Below are 18,859 nucleotides of genomic sequence, written 5' to 3' on the forward strand. Positions count from 1 at the left end.
GTCTTATGGAAAAACTCGAATGAACTTTTTGGCCAATGTACTATATTTCAAATAACCTAACTCTACACCTCAAAGTAACTAAATAAAGAAGAAAATCCTAAGCCCAAAGCTAGCAGAAAAATATTATAATTAAAAGTATAGCAGAAATCAACTCGATGAGGGGTGATGCCTTAGAGGGCCAGGACAGGGAGAGTGGGAGGGAGTTGAGGAAGGGAGGGGATATGGGGATATATGTATAAATACAACTGATTCACTTTGGTGTACCTCACAAGCTGGTACAAGAATGTAAAGCAATTATATTCCAATAAAGAGCTTTAAAAAAAAAGTATAGCAGAACTAAATGAATAGAAACTAGAAAAAGTCAACAAAATTAAGAGTTGGTTTTATGGAAATTAACAAATGACTTTTTTTAGCTAGGCTAACTAAAAAAAAGAGAAGACTCAAATAAACAAAATCATAGATGAAAAGGAGACCATTCAACTGATGCCACAGAAATATAAAGGACCCTAAAAGACTGCTAATGCACAATTAATTACATGCCAACAAAAATCTAGAGGAAATGGAGAAATCCCTACAAACACAACCCACCAAGACTGAACCATAAAGAAACAGAAAATCTGGGGAGATGTGTAACTAGTAAGGAGGTAGAAGTAGTAATCAAAGACTGTCCATCCAACAAAAAAAAACCCAGTACCAGATGGCTTTACTGGTGAATTCCATCAAACATTTAAAGAAGAATTAACACCAGTCCTTCTCAATCTCTTCCAAAAATTGAGGAGAGGGGAACACTTCCTAATTCAATGCATGAGGCCAGCATTACACTAATACCAAAGCCAAAAAAGACAACACAATTAAAGAAAACTAAAGGCCAATAACCCTGATGAATATAAATGCAAAAACCCTAGATAACATATTAGGAAACCAAACTTAAAACATATTAAAGGATCACACACTATGACCAAGTTGACTTTATCACAAAGACACAAAGATGTAATACACATAATAATAAATAATAAATGTAATACACCACTCTAATAAAACTAAGGATAAAAATCACATGATCAACTCTACCATGCAGAAAAGGCATTTGACAAAATTCAAGGCCCTTTCATGATAAAAACTCTCAACTCTCTAGGAATAGGAAAATTACCTCAACATAATAAAAGCCACTTATGAAAAGCCCACAGCTAACATCATACTCACTGGAAGTCTTTCCTCTAAGATCAGGGATAAGGTTAAGTATACCCACTCTTGCCTCTTATATTCAACACAGTATACTCATCCCTCGGTATCCACAAGGGATAGGTTCCAGTACCCCCCTCTCCCCACGGATACCAAAATCTACAAATGCACAAGTTCCTTATATAAAATGGAAGAGTACTTGTATATAACCTACACACATCCTTCCATATACTTAAATCATCTCTAAATTATTATTAACATAATACAATGTAAGTAAAATTTATGTAAATAGTTCTTAGTGCACAGCAAATTCAAATTTTGCTTTATGGAACTTCCTATAATTTTATTTTTCGAATATTTTTTTAGCTGCAATTGGTTGAACCCATAAATGCTGAACCTGCAGATATAGAGGGCAAACTGCACTGAAAGTCCTAGCCAAAGCAATTAGGCAACAAAAATAAAGGACAACCAATTGGAAAGGAAAAAAATGAAAGTATCTCTCTTTGCATATGACACGATCTTATATGTAGAAAGCTCTACAAGTTACACACACACACACAAACTGAACTATAAACAAATTCATAAAAGTTTCAGTACGAAATTGAGAAACATCAGATATGCTTCTATACAGTAACAACAAATGATGCAAAAATAAAATTAAGAAAACAATCCCATTTATAATAGCACCAAAAACAATAAAATAGGAATAAACTTAACCAAGGAGGCAAAATACTTTCATGCTGAAAACTACAAAACATTGTTAAAAGAAATTAAAGAAGACACAAATAAATGGAAAGATCTCCTATGTTCATAGACTGGAAGATTTAATATTGATAAAATGCTCATACTACCTGAAGAAATCTACAGATTCAATACAATCCCTATCAAAACCCCAATGGCATTTTTTACAGAAACAGAAAAAATAATCCTAAAATCCACTGTGAACCATAAGGACCCTAAATAGACAAAGCAAGCTTAAGAAAGAACAAAGCTGAAGGTCTTACACTTTGACTTCAAAACATATTACAAACCTACAAGTAATAAAATAGTATGGTACTGACATACAGACAAACATAAACCAATGGAACAAAACTGAGAGACCCAAAATAAACCTATCTATATACAGTCAAATGATCTTTTACAAGAGTGTCAAGAATACATAAGGGGAAAAAGTCTGTTTCAACAAGTGGTGCTGGAAAAACTGGACATCCACATGTTAAAAAAAGGAAAATGGTCCTTTCTCTTATATAATACACAAAATTCAGCTCAAAATGGATTAAAGACTTAAATGTAAAGCCTGAAACTATAAAACTCCTAAAAGAAAACACAGAGGGAAAGTTTCATTACACTGATCTTAGCAATGATTTCATGGATATGACACCAAAAGCACAGGCACCAAGGCAAAAATAAGAAGGTGGGACTACATCATACTAAAAAGCTTCTGCACAGCAAAGGAAACTATTGACAGAGTGAAAAGACAACCTATGGAATGAAAGGAAAGATTTGCAAACCATATATCTAAAAAAGGGTTAACATCCAAAATATGTAAGGAACTCCTACAATTCAACAGCAAAAACAAAAAACAAAAAACAGACTTTTTTAAATGGGCAAAGGATTTGAATAGATATTTCTCCAAAGATATATAAACAGCAAACAGATATGAAAAGATGCTCAACATCATTAATCATCAGGGAACTGCCTATCAAAACCACAACAAGGGATCATTTCACATCTGTTAGAATGTGTTATCAAAAAACAAAACAAGAAAATAACAAATGTTTACAAGGATATGGAGAAATCAGAACCCTTGAGCACTGTTAATGGTAATGTAAAATGGTGCAGCCACTACGGAAAACTGTAGAGTTTCCTCAAAAAGTTAAAAACAGAACTACCCTATGACCCAGCAATCCCACTTCTAGGTATTTATTCAAAAGAATTGAAATCAGGATCTCAAGGAGATAGCTGCACTCCCAGGTTCACTGCAGCATTATTCACAATAGCCATAACATGAAAATAACCCAAATGTCTATCAATAGCTACATGGATAAAGAAAATGTGTGATATACATTCAACAGAGTATTTTTCTACCATAAAAAAGAAGGAAATTCTGTCACATGCTAGAACATGGATGAACCTTGAGGACAATATTCTAAACGAAATTAGCCAGTCAAAGAATGATTAATACTGCATGAGCTCAGTTGGGCCAAAATGGCAAAATAGAAAGACCACCTCCCCTTAAGCACACATCAAGATCACAATGACCTGCAGAGCAACCATCAATGAAAAAGACCAGAACCCAGCAGAAAAAATCTTCTACAACTAAAGACATAAAAAAGGAAACACAGTGAGACAGGTAGGAGGGGCAGACTCACAATATAGTCAAGTCCCATATTCCCAGATGCGTGCCCCACAAACTGGAGAATATTTTCATTTCAGAGGTTCTCTCACAGGAGTTAGAGTTCTGTGCCCCACAGCAAGCTCCCTAGCCCCAGGGTCTTACACCAGGAAGACGATCCCCCAGAGGATTTCACTCTGAAGGCCAGAGGGGCATAATTTCAGGAGCCCCACAGGACTGGGGGAAATAGAGACTTCACCATTAAAGGGCACACACAAAATCTCACATTGAGCTCAAGGACCCAGGGCAAAAGCAGTAACTTGATAGATGCCTGGACCGTACCTACCTGATCTTGGAAAGTCTCCTAGAGAGGCGGGGGGTGGGGGGTGGGGGGGGGTGGCTACAGCTCACACCAGGAACCCCTTCTACCTCATGAATGCTTGTGCTGGCAGGTGCCACTGTGAGATCCTACCTCTAATTCATTAGCACTCAGACCTGTGCTCATGCCCTCCCCCTCCCCATCCCTGAAAAAAACAGCCTGTAGGAGCAGTGCTGGGACACCTCAGGCCAAGCAACTAATTGGGTGGGGACACAGCTTCACCTTTCAGCAGAGAGCCTGCCTAAAGACCTCCTGAGCCCACAGCACCTCTAGACATACCTCAAGACATGGCCCTGCCCACCAGAGGGCCCAGGACTCAGAACCACCCACCAGTGGACAGGCATCAGCTCCAGAATCCCCTACCCCCATGCCCCCTGCCTTCCAGGAACCCTGCTCTAGCCTTTGGAGCAGCCTCACCAACCCAGGGGCAGACACCAGATGCAAGAAAACCACAATCCAATAGCCTGCAGGCCCAGGCTGCCCAAAGCAGGCCAGACCCTGCCCCTAGACCAGCTGGACCCCTACCCTGCCTACTAGCAGGCCAACACAAACTTCAGGATACCCTACACCCCATATCCATTTCTGTCAGGAAAGAGCCCCCCAACCAGTGACCTGATACCAGCTCTGGGATCCCTAGGCAACCAGACTCCAGGACCCAGTGCTGTCTGCAAGCAGTCCGGCACTAATCATAGGACCTGGCTTCACCCACCAGTGGGAAGGCAACAGCACTGGAGTCTCCTGGATCCTGACTCTGCCCACCAGTGAGACAGCATAAGCCCCGAGGAGCCTAGGGGTTCTGCAAACAGCCACTTCATGACCCAGTACCACTAACGAGTGGCCAGCAGCCTCTGCACAAGGAAGGGTCTGGCAAACCAGCAGACTGGGAACCAGCCAAGCCTATCAGACTGCCCACAAAGCCCACCACAACAGAAGGACCCATGCAGCCCTCATAAGCGAACTCCTAGAGCATGCTGCTTGGGTGATGAGAGGGACTGCATTCCTGGGATGCATAGGCAGTCTCCTACAAAAGGCCACTTCTCCAAGGTTGGGAAACATAATCAACCTACCAGATATGAAAAATAAAAACAGCAACTTAGGCAACATTTGGTGACAGAGGAATAAGATAAAATCTCAGACAAAGGAACAAGATAAAACCTCAGACAAAGGAACAAGATAAAATCTGAAAAGGAGAACTCAGTGAATTGGAGAGAAGCAATCTACTCAAGAAGGTGTTCAGGGTAGTGATCATAAAGATGATCAAAGAACTCGAGAGAAGAATGGATGCACAGAGCAAGAACTTAGAAATTTTTAACAAAGAGTTAGAAAATATAAAGAACAACCAAACAGAGATGAAGAATATAAGAACTGAAATGAAAAATACACGAGAAACAATCAACAGTAAACTAAATGACACAGAGGAACAGATCAGCAAGCTGTAAAACAAAGTTGAATTCACTGATGCTGAAGAGGAAAAAGAAAAAAAGAAAAAGAAAAAGAAATGAGGACAGTTTAAGAAACCTCTGGGACAATATCAAGCACACTAATACAGGGGGCCCAGAAGGAGGAGAAAGAGAGAAAGAGGAAGAGAACATATTTGAAAACATCACAGCTGAAAACTTTCAGACATCCAAGTCCAGTAGGCACAGAGAGTCCCATACAGGATTAAACCAAAAAGGAACACACAAAGACACACTGTAATTAAAATGACAAACATTAAAGACAAATAATATTAAAAGTAACAAAGGAAAAGCAACAAACAATATACAAGGGAACTCCCATAAGGCTATCAGCTGACTTTTCAGCAAAATCCTGCAGACCAGAAGGGAGTGGCACTTTATATTTAAAGTAATGAAAGAGAAAGATCTACAATCAAAAATACTCTACCCAGCAAGGCTCCTGTGCAGATTTGATGGAGAGATTAAAAGCTTTAAAGATAGGCAAAAGCTAAAATAGTTCAGCACTACCAAAATACCTTTACAACAAATATTAAAGGACTTCTCTAGGCAAAGAAATAAAAGGCCAGAACTAGAAACATGAAATTACAAAATGAAAAAGCTCATCAGTAGAGGTAAATATAAAGAAAAGGTAGGAAATCATCCACACACAAAGCTAATAGGAAGTTTAAAAGACAAAAGCAGTAAAATTATCTATATACACAATAAACAGTTAAAGGATACATACAACAATTAGATGGAAAATATGATATCAAAAACAGTAACTGTGACAGGAGGAGAATACCAATGCAAGGTTTTTAGAATGCATTTGAAATTAAGATACCAGCAAATTAAAACAATCACATATATACAGATTGCTAGATAACTACCTCATGGTAACCAAAAACCAAAAATCTGTAATAGATACAGACACAAAAAAAGAAAAAGGACATCAAACAAAAAATTAAAGATAGTCATCAAATCATAAGAGAACAAAAAGAAAAAAATCTATAAAAACAACCCAAAACAAGTAACAAAAGGGCAATAAGAACATACATATCAATAATTACCTTAAATTTAAATGGACTACATGCTCCAATCAAAAGACACAGACTGGCTGAATAGAAACAAACAAAAGACTCATATGTATGCTGTCTACAAGAGACTAACCTCAGCTATAAAGACACACACAGACTGAAAATGAGGGGATGGAAAAAGGTATTCCACGCAAATGGGAATCTCAAAGTCATAGTAACAACGCTTATATCAGACAAAACAGTCTTTAAAATAAAGACTGTTACAAGAAAAAAGAAGGGCATTACATGATGGTTAAGGGATCAATTCAAGAAGATATAACAATCTGTATACATCCAACATAGGAGAACTTAAATACATAAAGCAAGTATTAATGCACATAAAGTGAGAAAAAGACAGTAATAGTAGGGGACTTTAAAACCCTACTTACATCAATGGACAGATCATCCAGACAGAAAATCAATAAAGAAACCCTGGCCTTAAATGACACACTAGATCAGATGGACTTGACTGATACATAGAGAGGATTCCACCCAAAAGCATCAGAATACACTTTCTAAAAACAGTGGATACATGTATAAGCAAAACTGATTCACTGCTGTGCAGCAGAAACACAACTTTATCAACTACAATAAAAAAATTTTTTTAAAAAACACAAAAACAAAACCAACTTAGCACCACGATGAATGGAACTGTGTCATTATTCAAAAACTTAAACGCAGAATTTTTTTAATATTTGTAATTGCTTTTACTGAAAGTATATTAGGGAATAAATATGTAAATTTTTAATATTCTTGCAAAAAAAAAGGGCATGTGTTCTTTTCAAGTGCACATGGAACATTCTCCAGGAGAGATCACATGCTAGACTACAAAACAAGCCTCAATAAGTTTAAGAAAACTGAAATCCTATCAAGCATCTTTTCGGGCCACAACATTATGAGACTAGAAGTCAACTACAAGAAAAAAACTGCAAAAAACACAAACACGTGGAGGCTAAACAATATGCTACTATACAACCAATGGATCACTGAAGAAATGAAAAAATACCTAGAAACAAAAGAAAATGAAACAACCTAAATCCTACTGGGTCCAGCAAAAGCAGTCCTAAAAGCAAAGTTAACAGTGATCCAAGCATCTCAGGAAACAATAAAAATCTCAAATAATTAACCTAACCTTACACCCAAAGCAACTAGAGAAAGAACAAACAAAGCCCAAAGTTAGCAGAAAGAAAGAAATCATAAAGATCAGAGCAGGATAAATGAAATAGAGACAAAGAAAACAATAGAAAAAATCAATGAAACCAAAAGCTGCTTCTTTGAAAAGATAAACAAAATTGATAAACCTCTAGCCAGACTCATCAAGAAAGAAAAGGGAGAGGACACAAATCAATAAAATTAGAAATGAAAAAGAAGTTACAACTGCCACAACAGAAATACAAAGGACCATAAGAGACTACTACAGGCAACTGTATGTCCACAAAATGGACAACCTAGAAGAAATGGACAAATTCTTAGAAAGGTACAACCTTCCAAGACTGAACCAGGAAGAAATAGAAAATATGAGCAGACCAATCAGAAGTACTGACATTGAAACTGTGATTAAAAAACTTCCAACATAGTGGAACATTATCAGGAAAAAGATTCAGTAATCAACAGTGCTCCTTACAGTGAGATGCTTACTGAAGAGCTGAAGCCTAAACTTCAGGTTAAACACACAGGACTGTTCCCCAAGGGTGTTGTGATCTTGCATGACAATGCACGTCTGCACACTTCTGCCCACACTGTCGACACTCTGCAAAAACTTCGTTTTGAGGTGTTGGGGCATCCTCCCTATAGTGCTGACCTTGCTCTATCAGACTTTCACCTGTTTGGTCCCCTGAGGGCAGCCCTATGGGGAGGAAGATTCACTTCTGATGAAGAAAAGATAGTGGTGCATTTGTGGCTCACAGCTCAGCCTAAAATACTTTTTAATGAGGGAACACGAAAGCTTGTTGACAGATGGACAAAGCGTACAGAAAAGCAAGGAGATTATGTCAAAAAATGAGGTAGTTGTCTTTTCTAAAAGTTAAGTAAAATAAATTCTACAGTCAAAAAAAAAAAAAAAAATTCCAACAAACAAAAGTCCAGGACCAGATGACCTTGCAAGTGAATTTTATCAAACATTTAGAGAAGAGTTAATGCCTATCCTTTTGAAACTCTTTCAAAAAACTGCTGAGGAAGAAACACTCCCAAACTCATTCTACAAGGCCACCATCACCCTGATACCAAAACCAGACAAAGATGCACCCCCCCCCCCAAAAAAAAGATACACGCCACTATCACTGATGAACATAACACAAAAATCCTCAACAAAATGTGAGCAAAGTGAATCCAACAATATGTTAAAAGGATCATATATACGATTAAGTGGGATTTATCCCAGGGATGCAAGGATTCTTCAATATATATAAATCAATCAGTGTGATACACCACATTAACCAAATGAAGAATAAAAACCATTAGATCATCTCAACAGACACAGAAAAAGCTTCTGACAGAATTCAACACCCATTTATGATAAATACTCTCCAGAAAGTGGACACAAAGGGAAACTACCTCAACATAATTAAGGCCATTTACGACAATCAACAGCCAACGTTCTCAACAGTGAAAAGCTGAAAGCATTTCCTCCAACATCAGGAACAAGACAAGAATGTCCACTCTTTTATTCAACATAGTTTTGGAAGTCCTAAGCACGGCAATCAAAGAAGAAAAAGAAATAAAAGGAAGCCAAATTAGAAAAGAAAAAGTAAAACTGTTACTGTTTGCAGATGACATAATACCAAACATAGAAAATCCTAAAGATGCCACCACAAAACTACTAGAGCTCATCAATAAATTCAGTAAAACTGTAGGATACAAAATTAATACACAAAAATCTCTTGCATTGCTATACACTAACAACAAAAAATCAGAAAGAGAAATTAAGGAAACAATCCCATTCACTATCACATCAAAAAGAATACTATACCTAGGACTAAACCTACATAAGGAGGCAAAAGACCTGTACTCTGAAAGCTGTAAGATGCTGATGAAAGAAACTGAAGATGACACAAACAGATGGAAAGATATACCATGTTCTCGGATTGGAAAGAGTCAATATTGTCAAAATGACTATACTACCCAAGACAATCTACAGATTCAATGCAATCCCTATCAAATTACCAATGGCATTTTTCATAGAACTAGAACAAATAATTTTAAAATGTGTATGGAAACACAAAAGACCCTGAAGCCAAAGCAATCCTGCAAAAGAAAAACGGAGCTGGAGGAAATCAGGTTCCCTGACTTCAGACTCTAATACAAAGCTACAGTAATCACAACAGTATGGTACCGGCACAAAAACACATATATGGATCAATGGAACAGGATAGAAAGCCCAGAAATAAACCAACGCACCTATGTCAATTAACTGGTGATAAAGGAGGCAAGAATATACAATGGAGAAAAGATAGTCTCTTTAATACATAGTGCTGGGAAAACTGGACAGCTAAATGTAAAAGAATGAAATTAGAACATTCTCTAACACCATACAGAAAAATAAACTCAAAATGGATTAAAGACCTAAATGTAAGGCAGGATACTTACTATAAAGTTCTTAGAAGCACACATAGAACACTCTTTGACATAAATCACAGCATATCTTTGTGGATCCACCTGCTACAGTAATGAAAATAAAAACAAAAATAAACAAATAGGGCCTAAACTAAACTTAAAAGCTTTTGCACAGCTAAGGAAACCATAAACAAAAAGACAACCCACAGAATGGGAAAAAATATTTGCAAATGAAGTGACCGACAAGGGATTAATCTCCAAAATATACAAACAGCTCATGCAGTTCTATAGCAAAAAAAAAACAAACAACCCACTCAAAAAATGGACAGAAGATCTAAATAGACATTTGTGCAAAGAAGACATAAAGATGGTCAAAAAGCACATGAAAAGATGCTCAACATCACTAAATATTAGAGAAATGCAAATAAAAACTACAATGAGGTATGACTTCACACTGATCAGAATAGCCATCATCAAAAAGTCTACAAACAATAAATGCTGGAGAGGGTGTGGAGAAAAGGGAACCCTCCTACACTGTTGGTGGGAATGTAAATAGGTACAACCACTATGGAGAATGGTATGGAGTTTCCTTAAAAAACTAAAAGTAGAATTATCATGTCATCCAGAAATCCCACTGCTGGGCATATATCAGGAGAAAACCATAATTTGAAAAGATACATGCACCCCAATGTTCACTGCAGCACTATTTACAATAGCCAAGACATGGAGGTAACCTAAATGTCCATCAACAGATGAATGGATAAAGAAAATGTGGCATATATACACAATGGAATATTACTCAGCAATAAAAAAGAATGAAATAATGCCATTTGCAGCAACATGGATGGACCTAGAGAATATCATACCAAATGAAGTCAAATACAGAAAGACAAGTAGCATATGATATCACTTATAAGTGGAATCTAAAAAAATGATGCAAGTGAACTTATTTACAAAACAGAAGTAGATTCACAAACACAGAAAACAAACTTACGGTTATTAAAGGGGAAAAGGGGAAGGGAGAAATAAATTAGGAGTCTGGGAATAACAGATATACACTACTATACGTAAAATAGATAAACAACAAGGACCCAATGCATAGCACAGGGAACTATATGCAATATCTTACAATAACCTATAATGTAAAAGAATCTGAAAAAAGAATGAAAAAAAAAAACTGTATAACTGAATCACTGTGGTGTAGACCTGAAACTAACACAACAGTGTAAATCATCTATACTTCAATTAAAAAGAAAAAAAAAGAAGTTAAGGCATATGGAAGAATTAAGGTTCAATAAAATCTAACCAGAGTACCTAAATAAAATTCTAGAGACCAGAAGTAATGCAATGCTCAAAAAGATAACTGTTGGTAAGTATCCAGAACTAATAAAAAAAATATGAATTCAAAGACATGAGAAGCAAAGAAGAAGAAAAAAAATCCATACTTAAATACACTGTAGTGAAAATATAACACCTAAGAAAAAGAATCTTAAAAAGAGACAAATAGAAAAGACACCTACCTATTGGCAGATGACCTCTGAACAGAAACAATGGAAATAAGTAGACAATGGAATATCAACTTAGAATTGGAGACTGAGCAAGGCTATCTTTTAAGAAAATGGGTAAAATATATTTGTCATATTTAAAAAAGAAAGTTTATGACTAACAATCCTTCACCAAAAGAACTTCAAAGACGTCTGTCAAGAAAAGGGAAAATGACCTCCAAAGGAAAGTCTGAGATGGAAAAGGGAATGGTAAAAAAAAAAATAATAATAATTTAAAATAAGTGGCTGATTCTAACCAACCTAAGCTTTAAAAAAAAAAAAAGCAGTAGCATTAATAATAGCATTGAGGTCAGAAGGAAAATGACAGAATGCAAAGACATTTCTTTCTCACAATGGACTGTCCTGCATACCCACTGTGGGGGAATGATGGTATGGACTGTACACACCCAGATGTATATGTATGTATACAATGCTGGCTGCAATCATTTCCGAAGTCTTCTTAGAAACATGAGCCATGCCATAGAGGATTTGTAAGTTTGTGACAAGGCGAAAAGAACAGGGCAGACAGAAAAAAGAGCAAAGGTTCAGGAGCGAGAGGAGCGTGGCACACCCTGTTCTTCATTGAATAAAGTATCTCATATTATCGTGCATGTTCTTTTAAAATCTCTGAGACAAAAACAAAACAAACCAAAGCCTCAAGAAGCAATAGCATGAGCTGAGCAACAGTGGAAGACATCAGAGATTGCTATGACCTTGGGCAGGTCACTTCACTCTCTGAAGACTCTGCAGTATGTAATATCTACCCTTCCCAGTGTCACTAATATATTTTGATGACAAATGAAAAAATTCAAAATAGGAATATTCCAGGACTGATCTCATATATTACTACTAGTCATTGTGCTGGCACTGGCGATACAGAACAAAGGAGACAAAGTAAATCAGCAATTCAAAGGCAATGTGTTAAGTCCTGTGACATGTGAGGTAAGCACAGGGTACTGAGGAAACCCAACAGGAGTGGCAAAAGCATGCATCCCTCTTGCCTTTTCACATTAACAATACTTCCCATTAGGCAAACTACTACTGTCCACCTTAGTACCTGTTAACAGTCGTTGCAGGGAACTGCAGATCTATGAAAAGAATCACCATCGAGAGTTCAGTTAAAACTTATTTTAACACTTTCAATAACAAAAGTCAATTTTAAAACATCCCAAGAAGGAATCAAATCAATTTCCTTCATACTGATCAAAATGTCACCACAGAAAGCTAGTCGGGACACTCTGGATCCATAAAAATTAGCAAAGTTAGAGGTTTTTCTAAAACATGAAAAAAAAATTCTTCCTTCGCTTAAAAGTACATAAGAGTAATGATAATATATTCTCTATATCCATGCTGGAATTTTCCAAGTATAATCTAACAGAAGGAAAAAAAATTAAAGAAATATTTCAAATACCCATTTTCTTTCTGGACTTACTCTTTGCAACCTAAAATCAAACATATTTTGCATAAATTAATTCTATGATTTACAACATATGTTTTCTACTACACTACGAAGTATTCATTGCCTCCAAAGCCAATCATCGGTTGTTGTGTTTTATTTAGTCATTTGAGGCCTATTAACAATGTACATACAAATCCTTCACCTAAGAAAATACTCCTGAAAAAATACACACAGAATGTTCTCAAAGAAAAGCAATTTTCTCCCTCTACTATACACAGTAGTAGTAAAGAGGAGAATATTTACTACTAGCATTACAGTGTTGTAACATTCTTCTTCTGAATTGTTTTTTATATATTAATATTTTACTTATATACCCTCAATATATATTAGTGACATGGGGATGGCTAGATATTACATATTCCCAAGGATACCAAATCCACGTATGACTAACATGTTTATAACTGCAAAGGACAAAATTCAAAGATTCTTTAATTACCTTATTTGCTTAAATTATTTCTAGCTTAATAAAATGTTTTTAGTTACGTCCTTAATATTCCAAAAGGCTTACAAGTGTTTAACAGTCACACAAATGTAAATTTTCACAACCATTTTTTAAAATATGTCAACTTAACTGAAAACAACTACAAACAAATGTTCATACTGATTACCATACTGGCCTTAATATATTAGCTGACAAGCAGATTTGTTCCTTTATTTCACTGATGAAAGGTAAGCAAGAATGGGTAATGACATTTACTACCAACCAGAGAACAGAGAGAGACACAAATGGTGATTTAATAGCCTTCACTGGTGATCCCTTTGATAAACACCTATAGCACCTATAAACCAATTTAGCCCTATTTACACACAGCTTTCTACTGTACACTATTTCTTTGGGACTATATTTACCTTTCTTCTTATGTTCCTTGAGGGGAGAGGCCTTGTCTTAAATACTGCTTCTGTATCCCTTCCAGCTCAAAAGACAAAACTGAGTTCATACTTACCGATAAATTAACAGCCCTAGTATAATAGGCACTTTACATGGCAATTAGGAGAAAATCAGGATGTGGGCAATGGAAGCTAAACGGAGGTACAGTTATGCACAATGCAACCAACAAGGGACAACATCATAAAAGTGACTTCGAAATAACATGTTTCGAAACAGAGCAAATGAGTTTACATAGGACAGTCATTTTCACAAGGTACAGCAAAATTCAGCACACGGTTACTGCTCAGCTGAAACCCCCCCTCCCTTTTTTTTTTTTTTTTAAGTCTTACATGTGATGCTGCATTGTGTACTATTCCCTGATGCATATTCTATAATGCTATCTCATGTCTGTACGAAGCACCTCATTCATACAACTGTGGAAAGAGCTATACTATTCAAAATCCAAAAGAAAATAAAAACAACGTATTTTTCCACCTTTCCTAGGTTAAAAACACACAGAGTGTTTTGCTAGTAAAAACAGGTCATCATCTGTCTTACTTTTCATTCATACTGAATGACAGGGTTTTTGTAAGATTTTCTGTTAGAAAAATTCTGTACCACCTTGGCTTTAAAATCAACTTTAACCCAATTTTGCATCTTTTTCTGTCACCTTCTTCAATCTCTCAAAGTTATGTATCAATTATATTTTTAAAAACAGGAGGTTTTTAAAAACAGTTATGATGTAAATTAAGTTATAATTTATGGTATCAGCAGCCTTACAGTATATCTTTACCATCTGAAATGTACCACACTAAACAGGACAAAAGCATTCTCTGAAATCTCTTCCTGGGTCTTTATAATAGTCTCTTACCAAAATTTCTTCTCCCTTCATATAAGTATATCAAGTTTCTGGGCTCCCCTACTCTCCAAGATTAAATAATCTGTTTATACCTCCCTCCAACGCTTCCGGGGTGAGTTTGTATCTCCTCTCTCTCATCTTTTGTCCAAGAACGCCAAAGCCCTTCATTATTTTTATTTTACCAACCCTATAAAGGCAGTGGTACACCAAGAGCTGGAGAGCCAAGGAGTTAACTAGACAATTGGACAGCCGACCAAAACTTAGTAACCCTCTAAGGGGTACTCAAAACCAGTCAGAAAAATCAGCCAAGGCCCTCTTTACAGGTCATGAGGGCTTAAAAAAAAAAAATTTTTTTTTAAAACCCTTTCCCACAAAGGAACTCGCGCACACTCACACACACACAATTGTACTTTTCAAAACGTGGAAATACAACTGATCTGGTTCTTTCGGGTTTTCAAGAGTTTAAACACCAGGGACATCTGCATCTAGATAAAAACTCCTGAGGGCAATTTGATCAAAGACACAGAAAATCCTTCCTTCAAAGAAATGCACCTTGTGACACTCCAAAGAGAAGGAGAGGTATTTAAAGTAAAACCTGCCCTGAATTATTACCACTGACTTGAGAAACAGAAGCAACGCCTTTGGCTTCATTCGGCTTTTAAATATTTGGCTGTAACCCTGCGGCCACAGAAGCTGGTGGTGAAATTCTTCTACTCATCTCTAAGGAAGAGTATCACACAGCCGTATAAACTCAGACACACCAACACACACATCCATCTCTACTCTCATTCTCGTCCCTTCCATTCCCGACCATCCCCCTCTGGTGCCCAAAACCCAAATGTGGACCCAGTGTTACAAAAAGCAAAGTCATGGGGCAATGCAGCGGGGTGGGGGTGCAAAGGACCGAAAGAGCCAGAAAAGCGAGGGGGAACGAGGCAGTCGGCTTGCCTTGTCTGTGATCATAAAGCAAACATTCGGGTGGGGATACAGAATGCCGGGTGGAAATAAAGCCACCCGGGATGCCCACTCTGCCGTCTCCCTGTGCCTCTCTGCCCTCCATCACCCCATCCTCTCCCGGAGGACCACCTCCGCGGGGAGGGCGCCACTTATGGTGCCCCCACCCTCACCCTTCAGGGGAAAGCAGCGACACAGGGCTGGAAGAGAGGATGGGGGCTGAGCCGCGGCGAGGGTCACGCCGGGCGCCAGGGGGAGACCCTGCGGCGGGCGGCCGCTCTGGGGACCCGGGGCGGCCCACGCGGAAGGTGAAGCGGGGCCGGGGCAGCGTCTGGCCCCGCCGCTCCCGGGGAGGCTCAGGCTACTCACGTTCTCCGTGTCCCGCTCGTTCACCGTCGGCAATGGCGTCCGGGCCGACATTTTGTGCGGGCGGCGGGGTCGGGCCGGGGTCTCGCGGGCCGGGCCGGGCTGCGGGCCCCGGGGCCGAGCGGCAGGGGCTGCGGCCGCGGGTGCGAGGCCGGGGCCGGGGCCGGGCCGGGCCGGGGCGAGCGGCTCCCGCAGGCCGCGGGCGGTCCAACAAGCGGCCCCGGCGGGGGAGCGAGGGGGAGAGGACGCCAAGGAAGGGGAGGGGGAGCCGCTTCCCGCGGCGCCGCCGCCGGGGGACGCGGGCCGAGGCGAGGGAGGGCTCCGGGCGAGGGCGGTTGCCCGGCGCGGGCCGGGCGGCGAGGCCGGCGGGATGCGGCGCCGAGGCTGGGAGGCGGGGCGGGAGCCGGGGGGCGGCGTCCGGGCCCCGCTAGGCTCTCCCGGCCATGGCCGAAGGTGAAGCGGCGCCGCAAATCACTGCCTGACTCGTCCCGCCGAGCGCGGCCGGGAGCCGGGAGCCGCGGCCCTGACAGCGCCGCCCGCGCCGCGCCCCGCGCCCGGCGCCCCGCCTCAGGTGAGCGGCGCCGCCCGGCCGAGCCGCAGCCACGCGCCCGGGGCCCAGCGCGGCGGCGCCCCCGCTCCCGGCGCCCCGCGCCCCCGGCGCGCCGTCCCGGCTCGGTCCGCGCGGTCCCCGCCGCCGCCGCCGCCGCCGCGCCTGAGCCGGGAGGAGCGGCCCGAGCCGGCTGCGCGAGGAGCGGCGGGCGCGGCACGCTGAGCCCAGAGGCACTTGGCGGCCGCCGCCGGGTGGGCGGGCGCCAGCCGAGGGGGCCTCTCCATTCATTCCCTCATTAGGGATGCGGGGCCGCCTCCTCCTCCTCCTCCTCCTCCCGCGCTCCCTCGCCCGCCTGTCCCCGTGTTTATTTTTGTTTCTCGCCCCACCCGCGGAGTACGGTCGCCTCCGAGCTTCTGGTGGTTTTTATTTTGATTCGTGTTTGGGTTTTGCCGGGGGGAGGTGAGAGAACGCTCATGCAGTGGAGTGGTCCTTTTTTGTCCGTTTCATGGGGTAAGAATGGATGCGATCCTACCCTGGATCCGACACCGCCTAACTCCCATCGCGGGACTTTTCCCATTCTTAAATTCATCCCCTTTCCCCCCGTTTCCCAGCTTTCTCAATTTCTCTCTTCCCCTGAGCCCTCTCTCGGTCCCCCTCCCCCAGGAGCCGTTGGGTTCAGGGTCACCCTAATAGTCGGGCAGAGGGCACAAAAGCCCCCAGAAGAGTCAGCAGCCTCGGAGGCGCTTCTGCAGAACCCTGTGCGAGGGGCTCCGGCCAGGCGGCTCGCCAAGGCGCCCGGGACGGGGCGGGTTCTTTGGGAACCCGGCCGGCGGAAGAGGTCGCCCGGCGCCCACCGCAGCACCCCCGGAGTGGCTGAGACCCGGGAGTCACGATGTCTACACTGGCTGATCGTCACTTCCTGGGACGCAAGGAAGTGTCACTTAGGCGAGCTTGTTTAGGGAGGGAGGAGATCTGTGTCTGATATTGGCCCTGTCCTACCTCCTCCAGGTGGCTTCCTCACCCTTCCACCCACCTGCCCCTTCTTGCATCCTGCAGACATCCCTCTGCCTTGCGTTTCCCAGGGCCCATTAGCCCCCAAAAAGCAACTCTGCTTCTTCCTAATTTGAGAGCTTACGTTTTGCACACTCAGGCTCTAGAACAAAAACCTTAACCATCTCCCTATTCCTCGTCTTTCCAGTATGTCTTTTTCACTTTCTTTCTTGACTGGTCAGTAAGATAAAAGGAGCAATAGAAGGGGATAAATCCAATTTTTGAGCTACTTCCTTAAGCCTGCAATGGGGATCTTAAGATGATCGGAAATTCCTCCTTTCTCCTGAAGTTCATCCATTTGAAGGAGGAATCCCCGCACCAGATGGTTTTTTATCCTGATTCATTAAAGGTTGTTTCTGAAAACTTAACACTTGACCCTTAAAACATGTTCCAAAAGACCTAAAAATATCAGATACAAAGATCCTCTGAGAAAAAAATTCTCACCCAGCATATATATTCACTTCTAGAACACCATCTATTTATTTCTTTAGCATTTTATTTGTAGACACTTCCCGATTTCACAAAGCAAGTAAAAAAAATCACAAGATCCCTTTGCTCATCACTATTCCTCAAACAGAATTCAGGCTTCAGAACTGCAAGGCTGCATACTAAAATACGGTGTGCAATCCAGGATGCCAAGCTTCTACATTCCCTCTGCAGAAATCCTGAATCACCAAGATGTACTGAAGTTGCCAGGATAGAGGCTTGTACTTTTCTGATCACCCACAGCCACTGGTGCCAATCAACGGTGAAGCCAATCAAAAGTACCTTGTATTGCAAGAGTACCCCTATTAGCATGAGAGGAAATAAGCGTCTGTGAAAGGGTGTTCAACCCCATAGGAATGTGAATTATTCCTTCAACTGGTAGCTTGGATGTTGCTTTTCAGTGCCCACTCACATATGTCTTTATCCTTGCGGTGACCCAGACAGGCATGTTTCTTCCCATTTTACAAAACTCCACTCAGCTTATTCGAGATCACAGATGCACCAGGTTAATAGTGTACAGAAAAAAGATAACTGGAATATATGAAACTGTTCAATATTGCAGTGGTCACAAGATCAACTGATTTCCACCCCCAGCCACCACCAGGTAAGGTCATCATACCTCTGAGATATGATGGCTAATTAGAGACAGAGCTCAAAGGAGAGCACAGGATTCTGGTACAGTGGCTTCAGAGATTTTGAAGTTATGTAATGAAGTAATGAAGACATTAAAAGTCTTCGGTAAATCCCTTAGCTATATTTGCTACGC

General features: G+C 40.7%; 1 protein-coding gene across 9 annotated transcripts in view; it reads right to left on the minus strand.

Moving 5' to 3' along the window:
- The window catches only part of MARK1 (microtubule affinity regulating kinase 1), a 133,976-nt gene extending 117,430 nt beyond the window's left edge, over positions 1-16,546 (minus strand). For 8 of the 9 annotated variants that reach the window (XM_057726148.1, XM_057726146.1, XM_057726142.1 and 5 more), the window contains exon 1: positions 16,011-16,546. In XM_057726148.1, coding sequence (XP_057582131.1) covers positions 16,011-16,061 — 51 coding nt within the window. In that variant the 5' untranslated portion in view covers positions 16,062-16,546. The remainder of the gene's footprint in view (positions 1-16,010) is intronic. The other variant, XM_057726145.1, reaches the window with a different exon arrangement.
- Positions 16,547-18,859: the final 2,313 nt, after the last annotated feature.

Source organism: Hippopotamus amphibius, chromosome 3 (assembly GCF_030028045.1).
Source record: "Hippopotamus amphibius kiboko isolate mHipAmp2 chromosome 3, mHipAmp2.hap2, whole genome shotgun sequence".
In the NCBI taxonomy this organism is placed as follows: Eukaryota; Metazoa; Chordata; class Mammalia; order Artiodactyla; family Hippopotamidae; genus Hippopotamus; species Hippopotamus amphibius.